The sequence below is a fragment of the Poromitra crassiceps genome, assembly GCF_964638095.1.
Source record: "Poromitra crassiceps genome assembly, chromosome: 5".
Lineage (NCBI taxonomy): Eukaryota > Metazoa > Chordata > Actinopteri > Beryciformes > Melamphaidae > Poromitra > Poromitra crassiceps.
Window position 1 is genome coordinate 13,285,582 of NC_139642.1, and position 21,314 is coordinate 13,306,895.

General features: G+C 42.5%; 1 protein-coding gene across 1 annotated transcript; it reads right to left on the minus strand.

The window, feature by feature from the left end:
• Positions 1-7,264: 7,264 nt before the first annotated feature.
• On the minus strand, positions 7,265-20,411 carry LOC310777509 (uncharacterized protein). The gene is made up of 6 exons (XM_083637861.1): positions 20,384-20,411; positions 9,728-9,841; positions 8,332-8,429; positions 8,184-8,244; positions 7,805-7,981; positions 7,265-7,676 (listed from the first exon to the last, which is right to left on the minus strand). The coding sequence occupies exons 1-6, from the start codon at positions 20,389-20,391 to the stop codon at positions 7,367-7,369; spliced, it is 768 nt and encodes a 255-aa protein (XP_083493987.1). The 5' UTR covers positions 20,392-20,411; the 3' UTR covers positions 7,265-7,366.
• Between the last annotated feature and the right edge of the window lie 903 nt (positions 20,412-21,314).

The window sequence follows — 21,314 nt, forward strand, 5'->3', positions numbered from 1 at the left end:
TTTCAAGAAAAACATTTTGGCTAGTTGAAATTAATTGGCTCGTAACTTTAAAATCTAGCAGCCATATTGGCTGGTGATAAAAAGAGTTTAATCTCAAACCCTGCAGGGAGAGCAGGTGGTGACATAGGAGTGAGTGAGAAAAGGAGCAAATATATGATTGTTAAGACTGAATACTGACATCACAACCGTCTAATCCTAATGTTAATTTAAAATGAGATATATATATGAATCTGGCTTCAAACGACCAAAATCTTTATATGATGATAATAATAATCAATGATGGTGGTTCACAGACGTGTGTGTGAGTGTGTGTGTGTGGGGGGGGGGGGCTTGCCCCGACAGAATTTGAAAAATGTCGTACATTTTAATTTAATTTTTCACCTTTTTTTTGATAAGGTGGCCAAAACAACCATGTATACTTTAATATGCATCATATAAGCAAAAATAAGGAAATCTCAGAAAATACATATAACTAATAGTTATATTATGAATCTCATCTTACAAACTACATTGCAAAAGCATTACTTGCTTTGCTTAACCCCCATTAATTATCATAATGTGGGTTCTCATAATGTGGGTTCTCATATTATCAATACAGCGTGGTGTATGAAATACTTGTGATCATCACTGTGTCCCTTTCTTCCCCTGTGAGGTCAGGGGGAGTCAGAGTGTGGTGAGTTAAATACAGACTGTATAGTGTGTATCACACACTATATAGTGTGAGGCGCAAAATGATAAACAAAGTTGTGTCATACACACAATGGACAATAATCATATAATTCATTACTGACCTCATATACTTTAGCTCTCTTATAATAGCATTTTGTTTGTCTTATATTGAAAATGCTTTATTCAGTTATATTATATCCAGTTTTTTTATTCCAGTTGAAGATTTCACAATCTCAACAATCTCAATCTTGTTACTTTTGTACATCAGTACAGAGTACTGACTAACAGTTCATGCATGTTCTCATGGTGCTCAAACCCCACACAAGTCAAATAGTCCATGGGCCAAAGCCCAAAATTTCACCATTTGGTATCACTCAAGGTGGCAAATTCTAATCACATTTTTTGAAAAGGTACATGTCCATAGATGATATTTTGGTATGATAACCTTTGCTAAGTGGTAGCTTTGTCACAGTTATCAGCACATGAAGTTAACCACCCCCTACAAAAAATTGGTATCTAGGCACTGGTCCATATCCTACTTAAGGTTCATTTTCAGGACCTTTACTCATGTTTTATTATGGATGTTTGGTACCATTTTAAAGGTTAGACTCATAGCTAAAAATTTAGGCCCAGTTGTGAGTCTGTCTAATAAATATAGAGGTAACATCAGCTCTTCACAATGTCAACAACATTCATTTTCTCACAATTTTCGCCTAAACTTAAGTCTTAATTTGAGCATTGTGACATGTAGGAACATCAGTGAGGCAAATATTTAAATCTGCAATACTCACAGGACTATAAGGATTCAGGAAATGTATAATGTTCCCATATTATCCCACCATGAAGGGTGTGGGCCTTAAAGTAGAAAATGGGCTCGGGCCAGAATTTTCACTAATTGGCACCCAAGGTGGCAAATTCTAGTTTGTTTTTTTGAAAAAGTCTACACCTTTAGATGATATTTCAACTTGAAAAACCTTCCCAAGTGGTATCTTAATCACAGATAACTCATTGAGTGCCAATCACGACTTTAGTCGTCAATTGATTTAGTGACGTAGAGTGCCATTGACGTGCGTTTTTTGACGGGGGGATGTCGATCAAAGCCAGATCTATCTCCTGTAAAATTTTGGGACATGTTGAATGTGTAAAAGCTATTTTAGGGACCCTTTAGGTGGCGACAGTGCTCTCCAGATTAGAGAAAAGCCAGGAGAAAAGAGAGAAGAAGTCACGAGGAAACGGAAATCGCATCGATCGATATGCATGAAGCATAACGTTAGCTGTGCCTGTGAACAGCAGTCAACCTGCTGCCACAGCCCCTCCGTCTCTGCTGCAATAGCCCCTCCATATGATTTAGTTGGCGACACCAGCGTCTTTCTGAAAAGTTACATTATTCTCAGCTGGGAGCCGGCGACACGATGTGAAAAAGCGGGGGGATGCAGCGCACTTTTCAGTGCAGAGTCAGAGCAAAAGCAGAGCGAGAGCAAACGCAGCAGAACCCTAGAGACACTCCCAAGGAGGAGGAGGAGGGGGGTGGGGCACGCAGGGCAGCAGAAAGCCCAGAAAGCCCAGAATCTGACGCAGCTTCACAGCTCACAACCGAAACCCCAGAAACGAGCGAGCCCGATCCAGACTGCCCCGCCGAGCGGCCGCCATCCAGGCAGCAGAGACTCGGCTGACACAAGCAGCACTCAGAGCGAGCAGCAACATCATGACACACCCACGGAGGAGGAGTTTGCAGTAGAGGGGGGGTGGGGGTGCTGTTATATTGAAGGAAATTACTGTTCAGATGTTTCAGGTCAGAAAATATTAGTTTCAGAGTCAATGATTTGCTTGAAATGCTATATTTCACAAAAGGCTCAATATCTCAGCTTCTAGCTAGAAACCCCAATTTTTTCTGTTTTTGACCTATCTTCTCCGGCTGATAAGTAAAGAACGGAAAATGATATCAATAAACTTTTTTTTGCTGCTGATACAATAGAGTCTCATCGTTCTTTTTGCATGTTCGGTGTTTACATAGTAATATCACACAATATTATGTGGGCCTCGAGAAATCACTGAAAACGCTCTGAAACTCTGGCACTGGGAGCGTCCGTTCTCCAAAAGTGGCTGGCACTCAATGAGTTAACCAACCCTCAATGACCCCAACCGTTGATCCAAAGAAAGAGACAATCTTCTCACTTTATTTGAACAGAACGTGATAGAAAAAATCAAGAATCTTAACTTTCGATCACTTACAGTATTTAACCAATGATCATTATCATCATCACCATCACTATAATATTAAACAGTATTCATATTATTTTTTATTCATCATCATCATTATCATCATAGTCATCCAGGGTCACGGCAACTTCCACATCCTCCTCCTCCTCCCTCTGATTGGTGCAGGTTTGTAGCTTGCTTGCACATTTCTGTGCACTTTAGTTTATTGGCAAGGCAGGAACAGTCTGGAAGCTTACAGGTCCGTCGACACTTGCAGGCCATAAGTTTGAGGACAGCCATTGGTGCTGGGGGTCCCCGCATCCAGTCCAACATCAGCATACCTGTAAGAATAAGTGGAACATCCAAGCTGTTACTCATCCATTTCAGTGAGGAGGGCCAAATGACTAGAAATTATCTATACTGTTTCATTATAAGAGCAAGATGGTGAACATTTATTTTTTGACTTTATTGTAAGCATACCTTTGTCATCAGTTTTCCATCCATGCCCGTTTGGCTCTGGTATCTGTGGCTGTCTCTCCAGGCAGTGCCTCCAGACTGCTGCCTGGTAATTGGCTCGCTGTATATGCAGCTGTAAGCAGTCCCTGCAAGGGGGAAGTAGGCTGGACTCCACCTCAGCCCTTTTGGTGCAGAACAGCAGGTAGCGAAGATCATTGACATCACACACGCTGGATGACGGTGCATACATCCTACAGACAAATGATTCCATATTGCTGCTTAATTGCTCTGATACATCCCAGGATGTCCCCAGGGATTTGAAGGACTCTTGGAATGTCCTGTTTCCTTTGACAAGTTTAAGGGCACTGAGTTTTCCTCGTCCTGCAAAGGCACTTACACTATCACAACCCGTAAAAGCATGTACGCCTACAAGAGCATCACATAGGTCATCTCCATGGAGCTCAGCAAGCCTGCTGATGTTGATGTATCTTGTCCGATTTTGAGTCCCACATTTCTGATACAAGGGGCAGTTTATCCTCTTACAGTATCCGAGGCAAAGGATCATGACATCGGTATCCTCACTCACAATAACTGTGGTTTGATAGCCATTCTGGCTGGCATGATTTGCATGTAGGATCATGCGGGTATCCGCTTCCTCATGGGAAGATTTCAGCTCTTCAACAACATTCCAGTCTTTTTTTTTGAGACAATAGCATGTCTCTCCACAGGTTGCAAATAGCTGCTTGTCCTGCAGCTTTACCCGGTTCTCTTGCAGCTTCCACTGGTCCACGATGAATGTTATTAAAGCAGTTTTGCTGTCTGGATTACTCAACAGCTTTCTCCACTGCAAAACCTTGTGTCCTGGGGCAATGTTCTTCCATTGAGTGCTACTTGCTGAACCACGACTGCATCTCTCGGCATTCTTGATTGATGTTTTCCAGTACACATCAAACACCACATCTATTTGCTTACTTTTTCCTCCTTCATGCAACACTAGATTCAACACAGAACCAGCAATCTCTCCAAAAGTCTTGCCATCACCTTTCAATTTCTGAACAAGGCTCATTCCATCAATGATGCATGCAGAGTGCTCTCCAATATCTTCAACTGCTAATGCAGATTTCTCTAACTCTCTAGCAAGAGCGGCCTTGTTGGTTTTCCGCAATGAGCCATCTGGATTTGAAAGTGACCAAGGTAGTGGACCAAGTGGATGCGCCAGGACATCTTTAATGTTCAGATCTCTACTTTGTGAAGCGATGATCATATGCCCAAAAAGATTTCTATCTGCTTTCAAGACCAGCTCCTTTTGTGCTTGGTTTCCTCTATCTCTTTTTGTGATGCTTGAGAATGTCTTCAGATTCTGTTTTTTAATTTTGTCATGGAACTTGGTTTCTGGTGACTCTTTCTCCAAACGTTCACTTCTGAACTTCTGATATGCTTCCTCTCCAGTCTGGTGAGCTTGCAGCAGATCACTGGCTATGTCTGGTGACACAGCAATTCCTGTGGAAAGACTGATGATATCAGACTGATCTGGACCTAGAGGGTTTACCCAGCTTTTCTCCATGAGCTCTACAAAGGCATTCACATCTGCCCTATCCTTCTCTATTCTTGGCTTCTGTAGATCGTGATGACTGAAACGGTCTGTAGACTCATTGTCTGTCATGTTCCTGAGCTGCCTCAGATATTGACTTCTGTTTTCTGAAGTGAGATAATATCTGGTTACTGCTCCAGTTTTCAGGCTGAAACCTATAGTTTAGGCGAAAATTGTGGGAAAATGAATGTTGTTGACATTGTGAAGAGCTGATGTGACCTCTATATTTATTAGACAGACTCACAATTGGGCCTAAATTAAAGCTATAAGTCTAACCTTTAAAATTGTACCAAACATCCCTTATAAAACATGAGTAAAGGTCCTGAAAATGAACCTGAAGTATGATATGCACCAGCGCCTAGATACCAATTTATTGTAGGGGGTGGTTAACTTCATGTGCTGATAACTGTGACAAAGCTACCACTTAGCAAAGGTTATCATACCAAAATATCATCTATGGACATGTACCTTTTCAAAAAAATGGACTAGATTTTGCCACCTTGAGTGATACCGATATCTGGTCTGGCCCATGGACTAAAATGTAAAAAATAACTTTAAAACATTTCAACAAGTCAGAACATGAAAACTCATGTTTGACTATTATGAGAAACCCATACGGAAGAGGCATGTATGGACATATATGCAGCACATATATATGCGATGTATGTACTTTTGTGCCAGGTCTATGAAACCAACCCAATATTGTGACACATTTACACATATTTGGCTAACATTAGTGGTACAGGCACCCAGAGGCGGATCTTGAACCAGGCACAACAGGCAGTCGCCTGGGGCCTCGTCCACTAGAGGGCCTCGCAGAGCAGAGCATTTAATTATTTATTTTTTTGCGAGGAGCAGTCGCCACCGGTATGTTGCATTGTCAGAGATCAATTCAAGTGTGTTATCAGAGCAGGCAGAACAATGAAGAAGCATTTCAGAGTGGTGCAGAGAAGAAAAATAGGCAAGTGTCTACTGATGGAAGTAGCTATATGCTGTGATCCATCTCGCCAGTCTTGTGTCTTTGGTTGAGAGTCGCACATGCGCATTTCAGTAATATTAGTATATTGTAAGTGCGATATAGATTTTAATTTGATAACAATTGTATTACAAAGATTATTATTATATACCATCTGAAAACATTAGTTCTGCCTGTGTTGTTCCTACTTGGTGCTTGTCTACAAAACACAAAGTCTCACAGTATATTAACCAATACTGTGTGGAGGACCACATAGTATTGTAGCAAGCCATGTGTTTAGCAGCAATTCAGGCAGAGAACAGTATTTAGAACACGTTAACTCAAACGCGGAACTCGGAGGGGGTCATTAAACTAAACCCCCGTGTCACCTATGGTGCCAACATTTTACAATGTAAAGCAATGTAGTTCACGCGAGCACCAACTCTAGTAGTCATCACATAACATTGCAGATAACTAATAGCGCGTAACTAACGTAACACGTCACTAATCTCCAAAAACACAGTGTTGAAACACACTAATGCATGCTGGGAAACTCTGCTCTCGGGGAGAACGTTTGAGAGACGGCCAAACGGCCGCATCTGGCCCCCGGAGGACTTTGAACATATACCTGCAATAGGCCTTCACCTCAATCTCTATTGATCAAATATGTATCAAATATACGCATTGGCTTATAGCTTAATAGCCTTATAGCCTATCAAAATCATCATGGTGATGTCACATCACAATTGGATCCGGAGTGGGAAAAAACATGGGAAAAGACATATCACAGATAGACATGATCTGTGATCTAAGATGGAGAAACTGGAATGTATAGAATTGTATCAAAATGTTCCAAATCATGTTTGGTTGAGAAAACGTGCACAGAAACTAACGCGCGGTGTGTGTGTGTGTGTGCGTGGGTGGGTGGGTGTGTGTGAATGTTGTATGTGTGTTGCGCGCAGGGGGATGGAATCTACAGAATAGCCTTGGGAATACCCAGAATGCTTTGCTCTGCCTAACTTTTATCAATACAACAGCCATATTTGCTGTATACATAGTATACTAGCTAAGATAGCCTGCACAACATGCAATTATGGAATATTTGAATGCTGGACATGAAATAAAATAAAAATATATATAGGCTATAGGCCTGTGGCACCCTGACTTAGATCCTCACTTGACGCTGGGTGCTTATATATCCCTTGACAGACACGCAAAGGATATGAGGGGACATGGGGTGAAAAACTGTGCACTCTCTCCGCGAGACATTATGCGCACCTCTTCGATAAAAAACATTGTTATACACTCATCGTTTTTAGCAGTAACTAAACAACACTGACTGCAAAACAAGTTTATTTAAAACGGGAGTGATTGTGCAGACAGCTTTGGCAAGCTTTATACAGGACGGCTGGCTAATAAACCAATAAAACGTGGGGATGGGAGGGGGGAGCCGGGGCCGGGGGTGAGTTAGAGAAACACTTCAGTGAGCAGTGGAATCAGTGAGCAGCGGAGTCTGTAGGCAGCTGATGACATATCGGGGAGGGTGGGTTTAATGCGTTTTCGTCAACACTCTGGGGTGTGCTGATGATGATGGTGGTGTTGGGGGTGGGTGGGGTTGATTCCTCGTCTTCGTCTTCGTCTTCTTCTTCTTCTTCTTCTTCTTCCTCAGCAGCAGCGGGGGTCTCCGCCTGGAGCCATGTCAAAGGTGATTGATCACCGACATGGACATCACTGCTCACCGTTGCCGAGCTGTAAAAGTCGTCTAACGATGGATCCGGAGTGGGGGTTGGGGGGTCCTCATACAGGCTGTAAAAAAAAAAAAAAATGAGAAAGATAGCGATGGATATGTGTTAAATAAATAAAAAAAAAATATATATATACAGTATATATATATATATAGGAGATTTGCTGGTATACACTATGGTTACACTTACACTTGATCGATGAATTCTGAAAAATCAATCGATGTCAGTGTATCTGTATCGGGGTTCGTCAGATAATGATCATGTGTCTTTTCCTCCATGCCTCTGGATCTCACATGTGTGAGTGGTGCTGGGGGACTGTGCACTGCTGGATGGTGGTAGAGAGGCTGATCTGTATGGCTAAATGTGCTGTTGCAAAAAAACAACATTTCAGCAAGTCAGAACCATGCTTAACTATTATGCGTTTTTTCTAAACTCAAACTTCATGCTCAGCAAGTCAAACATGTTATCTTGATATTCACCCCACACATACACACACACACACACACACACACACACACACGCACACACACCCCCACACACACACAATTGTCAGTGGTAGGCTACTTACCAGGTCTTCGTGATATCAGCTAGGACGTGTCTTGAAGGTCCTCTATTGGCGTATCCAGCATCTAAAATGTAGAATAGCAATATTATATATTACACATACCAATGATATGTTGATGGTGCTGTTGGAAGAATATAGAATATATACATACCGTATTGTTGTCGTATGATGTCCAGGGGATCTTCTACCGTGACGTCATCGTTATAGTTGTTGAATGCTGTTTTGTTATTGATGCTTGTTAATATGACGCTATATGGTAGACAAGCGAAATAATACATCTTAATTATATATATATATATGTACAGGCATGCTCAAATACCTATATTAATCAGATAGCCTAATTAAAAACAATATTAATAGAAACACATCCTTACCGTTAAAATACGCCATGTTTTTCTGACCTCTTTTAACCTATGAGCGTCTACTGGGCACTGACTGACTTGGACCTGCTTTTATCCACTTGGGATGCGGCACATTTCACCTCATGCCCCCGCATCGTCATTAGGTTTTACAACCCCGAAACACACCCGCGCACACCCCCCTGCTGTCAAAAACACGCGGACGGGTTGTCAGAAACTGTGTGGCATGAATGGGCCCGGAGGGGGGGAAGAGGGAGCCGGTGCTTGAATTGGTGTCGCGCACGTGTCAGGACAACACAGACAGACAGACAGGATGCGCCCCCATGCGCTCCCAGTCCTTGCCGGAGGAGATGGGGAAAATGTAGGCTATTGCTGAAAAATGCATACGAATAGAATTACAAAAAGAAAAGCATTTGGCTATTCAGGATGTTTTGGCAGTCGTCACGCTTGGATGCACACTGTGGGGATCTCTAGTTCCTGAATAGCCAGATAGCATTCGTCCCCCGTCAAAAACTGTGTTGATGCTGGCGGACAATGCAAAATGCCCACAGGGCATTTGAGAACTAGGAAAATCATCAATGTGATCTTGCACAAAGCAAGATCCCCACTCCAAAAGAAAAACACAGGCCACCTGTTTATGACATCGTAAATTCTTAAAACTTCTATTGTGCTTACAGGATACGGCAGATGGCTAGCCAGAGATCAGTCATCCATTGCAGGTGGCTGACTACTTCTTAAAACTTCATTTTCATTAAACCCTCGAAACCCTATGGGCGGAGCGTTGGGTGGCTACATCATCTTGGGGGGTGGCTTAGCCCACCCCCTTGGTGACGTAGCCACCCAACACCACGCCCCCTCGATTTTGGCGTTTCTGAAAGGCCACGCCCCCTTGATGACGTAGCCGCCCGATGCCACGCCCACTCGTTTTGGCGATTTTGGAAAGGCCAAAACAAACACACCCTACATACACTACTGTTAGGGTCTGGGGAGAGGTTAGGTTTAGGATCTGGGGAGAGCTACGTTTAGGGTCTGGGGAGAGGAGAGGGGTCTGTGGTCGGAATCGGAGACCCGGGAGGCATCTCCCACCTACCCAAAACACAAAAAGAGCATGCATGCTCAGCAGACCTTCTCTGCATGAGTCATAGTTAAAACATGAGACAGTAACATTGGAACACTGAAACAACTTACTTCTCTTCAGAAGAATGGTGTCCATCTTCAAAATTAATAAATCCATCCTTTGAGCGGTCGCTCTTCAGAGACACACAGCTGGGTTGAGGAGAGTTGGGTCTCTCCTGCTGGATCCTGAGTGCAATAAACCCCCCAGGCAGATTAGACATACTATTGCAATAAACCCCCCAAGGCAGATTAGACATACTAGTGCAATAAACCCCCCAAGGCAGATTAGACATACTAGTGCAATAAACCCCCCAAGGCAGATTAGACATACTAGTGCAATAAACCCCCCAAGGCAGATTAGACATACTAGTGCAATAAACCCCCCAAGGCAGATTAGACATACTAGTACAATAAACCCCCCAAGGCAGATTAGACATACTACAGTAGTGCAATAAACCCCCCAAGGCAGATTAGACAAACTAGTGCAATAAACCCCCCAAGGCAGATTAGAAATACTAGTGCAATAAACCCCCCAAAGCAGATTAGACATACTAGTACAATAAACCCCCCAAGGCAGATTAGACATAGTAGTGCAATAAACCCCCCAAAGCAGATTAGACATACTAGTACAATAAACCCCCCAAGGCAGATTAGACATACTAGTACAATACACCCCCCAAGGCAGATTAGACATACTAGGGCAATAAACCCCCCAAGGCAGATTAGACATACTAGTACAATAAACCCCCCAATGCAGATTAGACATACTAGTACAATAAACCCCCCAAGGCAGATTAGACATACTAGTACAATAAACCCCCCAAGGCAGATTAGACATACTAGTACAATAAACCCCCCAAAGCAGATTAGACATACTAGTGCAATAAACCCCCCAAGGCAGATTAGACATACTAGTACAATAAACCCCCCAATGCAGATTAGACATACTAGTGCAATAAACCCCCCAATGCAGATTAGACATACTAGTACAATACACCCCCCAAGGCAGATTAGACATACTAGTGCAATAAACCCCCCAATGCAGATTAGACATACTAGTACAATAAACCCCCCAATGCAGATTAGACATACTAGTACAATAAACCCCCCAAGGCAGATTAGACATACTAGTACAATAAACCCCCCAATGCAGATTAGACATACTAGTACAATAAACCCCCAAGGCAGATTAGACATTTTTATTTCACCTTTGTTTATACAGGGAAAAGTCCCTTGAGAGCAAGCTCTCATTTTCAAGGGAGCCCTGTTACAGTAAAACATTTACAGTAAACACATGTTACCAGACAGACAGTTACAAACAAAGCAGAGGGATACATCAAGTAAAACAAGAGCATACATTCTGTAGGGTACCCTCAAGGAGTAGTCTAAAAGAATTAAAGGAAATAAATTGGTCAAGTTTTAAAATGTTCTGGAGCTTGTTCCATCTGTCAGGGGCATAAAAAGAGAAAGCAGTCCTTCCTAGGTCTGTCCTTACACGCGGAACAAACAATCTGATGTGCGATTGTGCACGTGTTCTATAACATGTGTTACTCAGATTGATGAGCAATGACAGGTAGGAAGGAAGCTTCCCTATCAGAGCTTTATAAATGAATAAAAGACAGTGTTGCTCCCTTCGAGCTGACAGAGCAGGCCAACCCACTTTCTCATATAAAATACATCGATGCGTGAGAAATCTATCACCCGTTATAAAACGCAGGGCGCTGTGATACACCGCATCAAGTGGCTTTAAGATAGCGGGTGTGGCATGAGCATATACAACATCATCATAATCAAATAAAGACAAAATTAAAGATTGAACAACGGTCTTTCTAGAATCAAATGAAAAACAGGCTTTATTCCGGTATAAAAACCCGATTTTTCTCCTCAATTTCTTGGTAAGGTGTTCCACATGGGTCTGGAAGGTTAATTTAGAATCCAGCCATAGGCCCAGATATTTATAAGAGTCAACAGTTTCAATTTAAAAACCTTGAAGTGTTCGAATACAAACGTCACTATCAACACCCGAGGACCGTGAAAACAGCATCGCTTTGGTCTTGTTGGAATTTAAAACAAGTTTAAGATCAAGAAGAGACCGCTGGAAAGTGTCAAACGCGGTCTGTAGGCTCGCGGCAGCCTGCGCCGGGGTGCGGCCGAAACTATACATGATTGTATCATCCGCATAAAAATGGACGTTACAATCTTCCGAGGGAACTAAAATACAATTAATATATAAAGTGAATAAAACTGGCCCTGAAATAGACCCTTGTGGGACACCTTTGTGCGTCGAAAGGAAGCTGGATTTATGGTCATCAGCCACGACAGCTTGTTTCCTCCCCGACAGGTAATTGGAGAACCAGCAAACAGAGAGGTCGTCGAAACCCATGTAAGATAGCTTACCTAACAGAATATCGTGGTCCACCGTATCAAATGCTTTTGACAGGTCCACAAAAAGAGCAGCACAATGCAGGTGATTATCAATTTAGCAGTTACTGTGCTGTGACCTGGTCTAAAGCCGGATTGCTGCGTCTGGAGAATGTTATAAGTCTCAAGGAAAGCTCTTAATTGGTCGTTAGCCAAGGATTCCAAAACCTTAGCTAAACAGCATAATTTAGAGATAGGTCGATAATTGTTCATCTCTGTCGGGTCGCCCCCTTTAAACAGAGGCATGACCTGGGCCGTCTTCCAAATGGAGGGGATTTCCCCAGAAATAAAAATCAAATAAAAAATGTGTGCAAGTGGGGAGGCCAGCAAATGAGCACTGCAGCGCAGGAGATAAGGTTAAATATCATCCTCTCCCTTAGATTTTTTGGTGCTCACTTTGGAAAGTGCTACGAATACATCGTGCTCACTAACCAAACTGAAAGAAAATCTATCTGTAAAAAGAGGGGAGGGATTCAGGTCGGTAGTATGAACCTGGGGGTTCATAGTACTAGGGAGCCTGTCAAAGAGGTAACTAGATGCTACAAAATGTTGGTTAAAAGCATTACACATCAAGGATTTATCTGAGATTACAGAGTTCTCAGTATTAATCTGTGGGGGGAGACCGGAAGTGGCCTTAGGTTTCAGTGATTTTATAGATCGCCAGAAATTGGCAGAGCTTCCCTGCGAGCTGTTTAGCGACGACACATAATAATCAGACTTAGCTTTTCTGATTACACAGATACAATTATTACGTGACTTCCTAAAGAGAAGCCAATCTGCTGGACTATGAGTGGACCTCGCCTTCGACCAGGCAGAATCTTTGAGTCGAAGGGCTCTAGTTACATCCTCATTGAACCAGGGGCTGGTGCGGTTTTTCACCCTAAGCTTTTTGTATGGGGCATGCTTCTCAGTGATTGAGTTGAAAATCTGAGAAAAATGAGTAGTAGCCAGCTCCGGGTCAGGAATTAGAGACAATTTATCCAAATCAGAATAAAATAAATCGTATAAGAAGCCCTATTCCACAAAATTCTTAAAATTGCGTTTCCTGACTGAATTCTTCAATTTGCTCGCTTTGGCAGTTCTAATACAGGCTATGGGACAATGATCGCTAATGTATTGAGCAAACACTCCACTATACAGATACTTAGATGGTCTATTGGTTAGAGCGAGATCAATTAACACGTTCACTGCCGTTGACGAGATATCTCGTCTTAAAAAAAAAAACGGTTGACTGCCGTTGACGAGATATCTCGTCTTAACACGTTGAGTGCCATAGCCGAGATATCTCGTCTTACATAATCCAACGGTTGAGTGCCATAGACGAGCTATCTCGTCTTACATAAACATTTTTTTTTTTTGACGGTGGGACATCAATCAACCGCTTTTACGTCTTCTATATCAATATTGGAGGAAGAGAATGTGTATAATCTATTTTACCGACCACTAAGTGGCGACAGTTCTCTCCCAAGACAGAGAGAAAGCCACAGCCAGCCACAGCCAGAGCCACAGCCAGCCAGCGCGCTGGAGAAAGCCAGTGTAATTTTCAAGGAAGTAGCTGGGCGAAAACTCTTTCGATTTCACACACACACACACACACACGCGCGTGCGCGCGCGCGCGCACACACACACACTCGAGTACCTTTGCGCATAAATAAGACCAGAATCGCAAAAGCTTATTCAAAGCTCTCAGCCGACACCTCAAGAAACAGTTTTACAGTCCAGACGGCCGCGGAGAATCCTCCCTCCGCAGCACAGACGGAGGGAGGAGTTTGGAGACACACACACACTCTCTCTCTCTCTCTCTCTCTCTCTCTAGTCCCGAGAGAGAGAGAGAGAGAGAGAGAGAGGAGAGAGAGAGAGAGAGAGAGAGAGAGAGAGAGCACACAGAGTGGGAGACAGACACGCTGTGGGGGCAAAGAACGGACAGAGATCTCTTCCTCTCAGAGCCGCGGAGCAACGCGCGAACACACACACACACACACACACACACACACACACACACACACACACACACAATACAGTATACAGACTTGCCCAAGGGCACCCATAATCACAGGCAGGTGACTGTTCTGCTGTTTGATTGAATTTCACAAAACTGCGATTATCTCAGCTTCCTGTCTCAGACGCTAAAACCATGCTGTACTCAACGGCTAATATCTACATAACTACTAACTCTGCAAACTAACTCTTTTAGACAGAGAAAGCACACATTCTATTAGTTATTTTTAGATGATTGGTGTTCACGAAGTCTTAACAGAAAAGAATCCTCGGCTCTTGTAAAATGAGCCAGAATCCTCAAAAAAAAACCTGGCACAACATACCTACAGGATTGAAAAAACGGCTGGCACTCAATGTGTTCAATGTGCCAAAATTTGGCGGTGGGACGTCGATCAACCCCTTTTACATCTCATATTAAAATATGGGAGGTATTGAATGTGTATAATCTATTTTACCGACCCACTAAGTGGCGACAGTGCTCTCCAGACGAGAGAAAGCCAAGCAAAAACAGCCGCGTGAGGAAGCCATTCTCATGAAAATGGATTGGCGAAAACGCTTTCGCTTTCGCGCAGGGAGCTGGTGGTGGGGGATTGCAAATTTGCATAATAGATTACGGGTGGAACACACTTTGAAACACGCAGCATAAATAAGACCAGAATCGCAAAAGCTTCATCAAAGCTCTCAACCGAAACCCCAAGAAACGAGCGAGCCCATCCAGACTCGCCCAAAGAGCGGCCGCCAGCAGACAGGCAGCAGCAGCAGCAGCAACTCGCTTGTGACACGCCCGCTGCAGAGCCAGGGAGGCAGGAGGAGAACACACACGGAGGGAGGAGTTTGAAGGAGAGGGGGGTTTCCTGCTGTTATGGAGGAAATTACTGTTCAAAACTATTGTTTAGATGTCTGACGTCTTACTGATGCCAAAAATGAATGGTTAAAGTGACTTCTATCGAATTTCACAAAAAGGCATTTTTCTCAGCTTAAATTTTCAGACGCTGAAACCATGCTGTATTCAAGTGCTAATGCCTACATAACTACTAACTCTACAAACTAACTCTTTTAGACAGAGAAAGCACACATTCCATTAGTTCTTTTGAGATATTTTGTGTTCACAAAATCCTAGCAGAAAATAATCCTCGGCTGTTGAAAGATGAGCCAGAATCCTCAAAAAAAAAACTTGGCAGAAGCTACCTACAGTTAAAAAAAAAAACGGCTGGCAGTGAATGTGTTAAAAGCATCACAACAAAACTTAAAAAAAAAAAAGAGTATAAAAAGTGCATTAAGCCACTTCATTAAGCACATAAAATGGTTGACAGGAAAATAAACGAAAAGAAGAAATAAAATGGACATTTAAAAGCATCACAACAAAACTTAAAAAAAAAGAGTATAAAAAGTGCAATAAGCAACAGGCGCAGCAGTTGCAGAAAGAGCTAAAACTTACAGAGGACTCATTGGGTTTGCATAGTAGCTGTCAGCAGTTAAAAGCGACGGTAAACATAAAAGTCTTTAGTCTATTTTTAAAAGTAAGTAAGGTTGGGGCAGATCTGAGGTCTTCGGGCAATTTGTTCCAGCTAGCAGAAGCATAGTGGGTAAATGCAGCCTTCCCATGATTTGATTTGATCCTAGGGACAGTTAATAAGCTGGACCCTGTTGACCTAAGAGTTCTAGACGGTTCGTAGCGTGGGAGCAATTCAGCTATGTATTTTGGGCCTAGGCCATTAAGTGATTTATAGACTAATAACAGTATTTTAAAATCTATTCTATGACACACTGGCAACCAGTGTAAGGACTTAAGAACTGGAGTGATATGATCAGCTTTCTTAGTCTTCGTTAGAACTCTAGCAGCAGCATTCTGAATGAGTTGAAGTTGCCTAAGTTCTTTTTTGGAGAGACCAGAAAAAAGGCTATTGCAGTAGTCTAACCTACTATAAATGAAGGTGTGAATTAGTTTTTCTAGATCCTGTCTGGACATGTATCCCCTAATTCTTGCTATATTTTTAAGATGATAAAAAGCTGATTTTCTAATTGACTTAATGTGGGAGTTAAAGTTGAGATCGGAATCAATAATAACGCCTTTGTTCTTTGGGGCCAAAGACGATCACCTCAGTTTTGTCTTTGTTTAGCTGTAGGACATTCTGGCACATGCAGTTATTTATTTGATCAATGCACTGGCACAATGATTCTATGGGGGCATAGTCAGCTGAGGAAAGAGTTATATACAACTGAGTGTCGTCTGCATAGTTATGATAGGCTACTTTGTTTTTTTGCATAATTAGGCCTAGAGGGAGCATATAAAGGTTGAAGAGAACGGGCCCCATAATGGATCTTTGAGGCACCCCACAAGTCATCCTAGTTAGGTCAGATGTGTAATTGCCAATGGAGACGAAGTACTTCCTGTCTTGAAGATAGGACTTGAACCACTGGAGGACCGTACCCGATAGCCCAACCCAGTTTTCCAGTCTGTCCAATAAAATTGAGTGGTCAACAGTGTCAAATGCAGCGCTAAGATCCAGTAGCACTAGAATCGAATTTTTGCCTGAGTCTGTGTTCATTCTGATGTCATTTATGACTTTAGTAAGCGCGGTTTCTGTGCTGTGATGGGGGTGAAAGGCTGATTGGAGTTTATCTAGGAGATCATTTGAGGTTAGGAATCTATTGAGTTGTAGGTAAACAACCTAGTATGTCTAAAGGTGGCGGTGTAGTGATTTATGTCAAAGAGCAATTAGTCACTCATGTGGTATCAGCCGCCTCCATTCCGAAGTGTTTTGAGTGTATTGTTTTGGATGTTTGTGTTGGGGGTGATGTCCATGTCATTGTTGCAGGGATTTATCGCCCGCCCTCTGCACCTGCTTCAGTTTTAGAAAGCCTGGAGAAGGTGCTTTCAGCTCATACAGGAGTCGAACTCCTAGTTCTGGGGGATTTAAATTATAATTGGATTTCTGAAAGTTCTGCTAGCCTAAAACAGCTATGCTTAGAACTGAACTTGTCTCAGCTCATTCAAAACCGCACAAGACTGAATGTAAAAAACCCTTCTAATTCCACGTTAAATGTCCATTTTATTCTCTTCTTTTATTTTATTTTCCTGTCAACCATTTTATGTGAAGCACTTTGAATTGCCTCTGTGTATGAAATGTGCTATACAAATAAACTTGACTTGACTTGACTTATAGTGCAATAAACCCCCCAAGGCAGATTAGACATACTAGTGCAATAAACCCCCCAAGGCAGATTAGACAAACTACAGTAGTGCAATAAACCCCCCAAAGCAGATTAGACATACTAGTGCAATAAACCCCCCAAGGCAGATTAGACATACTAGTGCAATTAAGCCCCAAGGGAGATTAGACATACTAGTGCAATAAACCCCCCAAGGCAGATTAGACATACTAGTACAATAAACCCCCCAAGGCTGATTAGACATACTAGTGCAATAAACCCCCCAAGGCAGATTAGACATACTAGTGCAATAAACCCCCCAAGGCAGATTAGACATACTAGTGCAATAAACCCCCCAAGGCTGATTAGACATACTAGTGCAATAAACCCCCCAAGGCAGATTAGACATACTAGTACAATACACCCCCCAAGGCAGATTAGACATACTAGTACAATAAACCCCCCAAGGCTGATTAGACATACTAGTGCAATAAACCTCCCAAAGCAGATTAGACATACTAGTGCAATAAACCCCCCAAGGCAGATTAGACATACTAGTGCAATAAACCCCCCAAGGCAGATTAGACATACTAGTGCAATAAACCCCCCAAGGCAGTTTAGACATACTAGTGCAATAAACCCCCCAAGGCAGATTAGACATACTAGTACAATAAACCCCCCAAGGCAGTTTAGACATACTAGTGCAATAAACCCCCCAAGGGAGATTAGACATACTAGTGCAATAAACCCCCCAAAGCAGATTAGACATACTAGTGCAATAAACCCCCCAAGGCAGTTTAGACATACTAGTGCAATAAACCCCTCAAGGCAGTTTAGACATACTAGTGCAATAAACCCCCCAAAGTAGAAAACACAACCGCACCAACAACAACACACACACACACACACACACACACACACACACACACACACACACACACACACACACACACACACACACACACACACACACACACAAACAAAACAAAAACACACTAATGCCTTTTGAAGCGTTTCCTAAAAATCTTTTCTTTTTACGCATTTATGTTTCAAAAGTCATAAAAGTGATTCACGTTTGTGAAGATTATCCTGCTGAACAGAAATGACCACTCCCATAAACTTTTGTTAACCACAGACCTTATTTTACGCATTTAAGTGAAATCCCCATTCTAAAGGGGTCATCCCTATGTTCCCCGGGTCCTATGTTCCCCGTTTTTGTGGGACTGGGGAACATAGAACCCTTTCTATGAACTTAGGTTTAGGCGTGGGGGTGGGAGAGGTTAGGTTTTGGGTTAGGGTCTGGGGGAGGTTAGGTTTAGGCATGGGGGGAGGTTAGGTTTGGCGTGGGGGCTGGGAGAGGTTAGTGAAAAACTGGGAATATAGAACCCGGGGAACATAGAACCCGGGGAACATAGACATGATCCCATTCTAAAAGCCCATTCACTTTCCCCTGTAAGCTCCAACATGCTACTTCTGGAATCTGGACTCATTCCTGCGATGCTCTATATGACAGAAGTCCATTCAGTCCATCTATGAGCAAGTTGTCATAAAGGAACTGCACACAATTCTCAAGGCCCAACATATCCTCTCCTCAGACTGATGTTTGGCTATGTGAGAGAAAAAGGTTTATTTAAGTGAAATGAGCCTTTAAAGCAGCAGCAGTAGTCGTGTTTTAGTGGAATACACCTTTAAAAGTATGAGTTGTAGTAGAAAACAGTGAAGTGCATTATAATAAGCAACATGGATTTCATCACTGCTTCTATTGAAACATGAAGTAACTTGATGGAAAGATCATGTGACCTGTCTTTTGAAGTATTTTATATCTCGTCTGTTAATATTTTACCTGTATTTTTATGACTATTCAAAGCACTTTGACTTGTCCCATTGTATGACTGTGCTATAAAGCTGTGCTGCCTTGCCTGAAGAAAGATGAACAAACAGCCATAACATGACATAAGGATCAAAGTCTAAAGTGTAGAATGTTCTGATGTGGATCAGATGGTGACATGTGACCTCCAGTGAACTCAAGAGACTTCCTGCTCTGAGTCAAACACAATGAGAGTTTTGATCCATTGCACGCACGCACGCGCATGCACACACACACACACACACACACACACACGCACACGCACGCGTGCGCACACACACACACACACACACACACATGCGCGCGCACGCACGCACACACACACACACACACACACACACACACACACACACACACACACACAATTGAACTATGCACACAATTCTGAAAACTTGAAGTCTCACCTGGGAAAACTCACCTGGAGAAACACTATAGAGTATAAAGAGGCCTCAGGTGACTTCTACACTCAGTTCAGTCAGTCATTTTGTACATATTTCCTTTCTTATCTTTTTCTATCTGTGCACAGACTCGTTATACTGGACAGTTCTCAGTGTGTCACAGTAACAGACTGGTTATACTGGTTACCGTATACATTGTACAGTGTTTCTCATTGTACTGATCAATGAAATGACAGAGTTTTGCTAAATAGGCAACATTGTAACATTGTCTTGCATCAACTATTAGTAAATTATATTTGGAAGGGGGCGGGGCAGTAACCATACACTTTATCAAAACAGGAGAAAGGAAATGATTTCCACATAATTGTATGTGTTTGAATATGTAACATGGTTTCATGAAGCCAAAACATACATGAAGACTATTTTGATGGTAGTGTTTTAGATTTATGACATCAGTGTTCACTGTAAAAACATGACAACAAATCAACATGTTAGACGTTAATGTAGGGCTGTGTGATGTGGACAAAATCAAATATCACAATATTGTTGACATAATACCTTTAAAAGCACGAAAGGACAAAATCTAAGACGATATCTAGTCTCATATCACCATATTGATTTAATATTGATATATTGCTCAGCCCTACATAATGTTAACTCCCAAACACTGATGTGATGATAAACTGTCATGAAGTGTTTTCATATTTCCAACCCAAACAGACTTCCCCTCCTGATCACACACACAGAGGCTTCTTCTGTCTGACAGTTATTACTGTTATTACTGTTATTATAGTTATTACTGTTATTACTGTTACATCAATCAACAGGAAACATTAACAGACTGAAGAATCAAACACGTTCAACTGTCATGGAAAGAGTTTCATACAATACCTTTTCATGTTGGAGATAACCTGCTGCGTCGCTGGTGAGAGAGAGTAGACTGAACTGATACTGTGTGTGTGTGTGTGTGTGTGTGTGTGTGAGAGAGAGAGAGAGAGAGAGAGAGAGAGAGAGACAGAGAGAGATTAATAATTAACTCATTGAGTGCCACGGACGAGTATAGTCGTCAATTCAAATACTGACGTAGAGTGCCAATGACGACTAAAGTCGTCAATTGCGTTTTTTGACGGTGGGACGTGGATCAAAGCCAGATCCATCTCCTGTAAAATTTTGGGGCATGTTGAATGTGTATAACCTATTTTACCGACCCATTAGGTGGCGACAGTGCTCTCCAGATTAGAGAAATTTGAGTAAAAAACAGAGAAGAAGTCGTTATGGAAACGGAAACGGCATCGGTATGCATCGATATGCATGAAGCATAACATTAGCTGTGCCTGTGAACAGCAGTCAATCTGCTGCCACAATTGAGCCCCTCCGTGTCCGCTGCGATAGCCCCTCCATATGATTTAGTTAGCGACACCAGCGTCTTTCTGAAAAGTTACATTATTCTCAGCTGGGAGCCGGCGACACGCTGTGAAAAAGCGGGGTGCAGCGCACTTTTCAGTGCAGAGCAAACGCAGAGCAAACGCAGCAGAGCCACCGGAGACACTCCCACGGAGGAGGAGGAGGGGGGTGGGGCACGCAGGGCAGCATACAACCATTGACAGTAAACACAGACCCAGACAGCAGGCTCGATGCACAGAGACAGGCAAACAAGCTAGAATATCTGATGCCCACCAGCAGTAAATCGAGACCAGCAAGAAGGTGTAGGGTCTGCGCACGCAGGGGCCAGCGCTGCTGGTTGCAGCTAAAAAATATTATTTGGCCAAACAAAATTCCTTTGTTTTCACTGTTTTATTGAAGGAAATTATTTTTGAGGTGT

Excerpts from the sequence above, each read along its gene's own strand:
- LOC310777509 (XM_083637861.1), bottom strand. Across the intron at positions 8,430-9,727 it reads CACCATTCTTCTGAAGAGAA|CGTCATATTAACAAGCATCA; the intron begins GTAAGTTGTTTC and ends TCTACCATATAG. Across the intron at positions 7,982-8,183 it reads GCTGATATCACGAAGACCTG|CACATTTAGCCATACAGATC; the intron begins GTAAGTAGCCTA and ends TTTTTGCAACAG.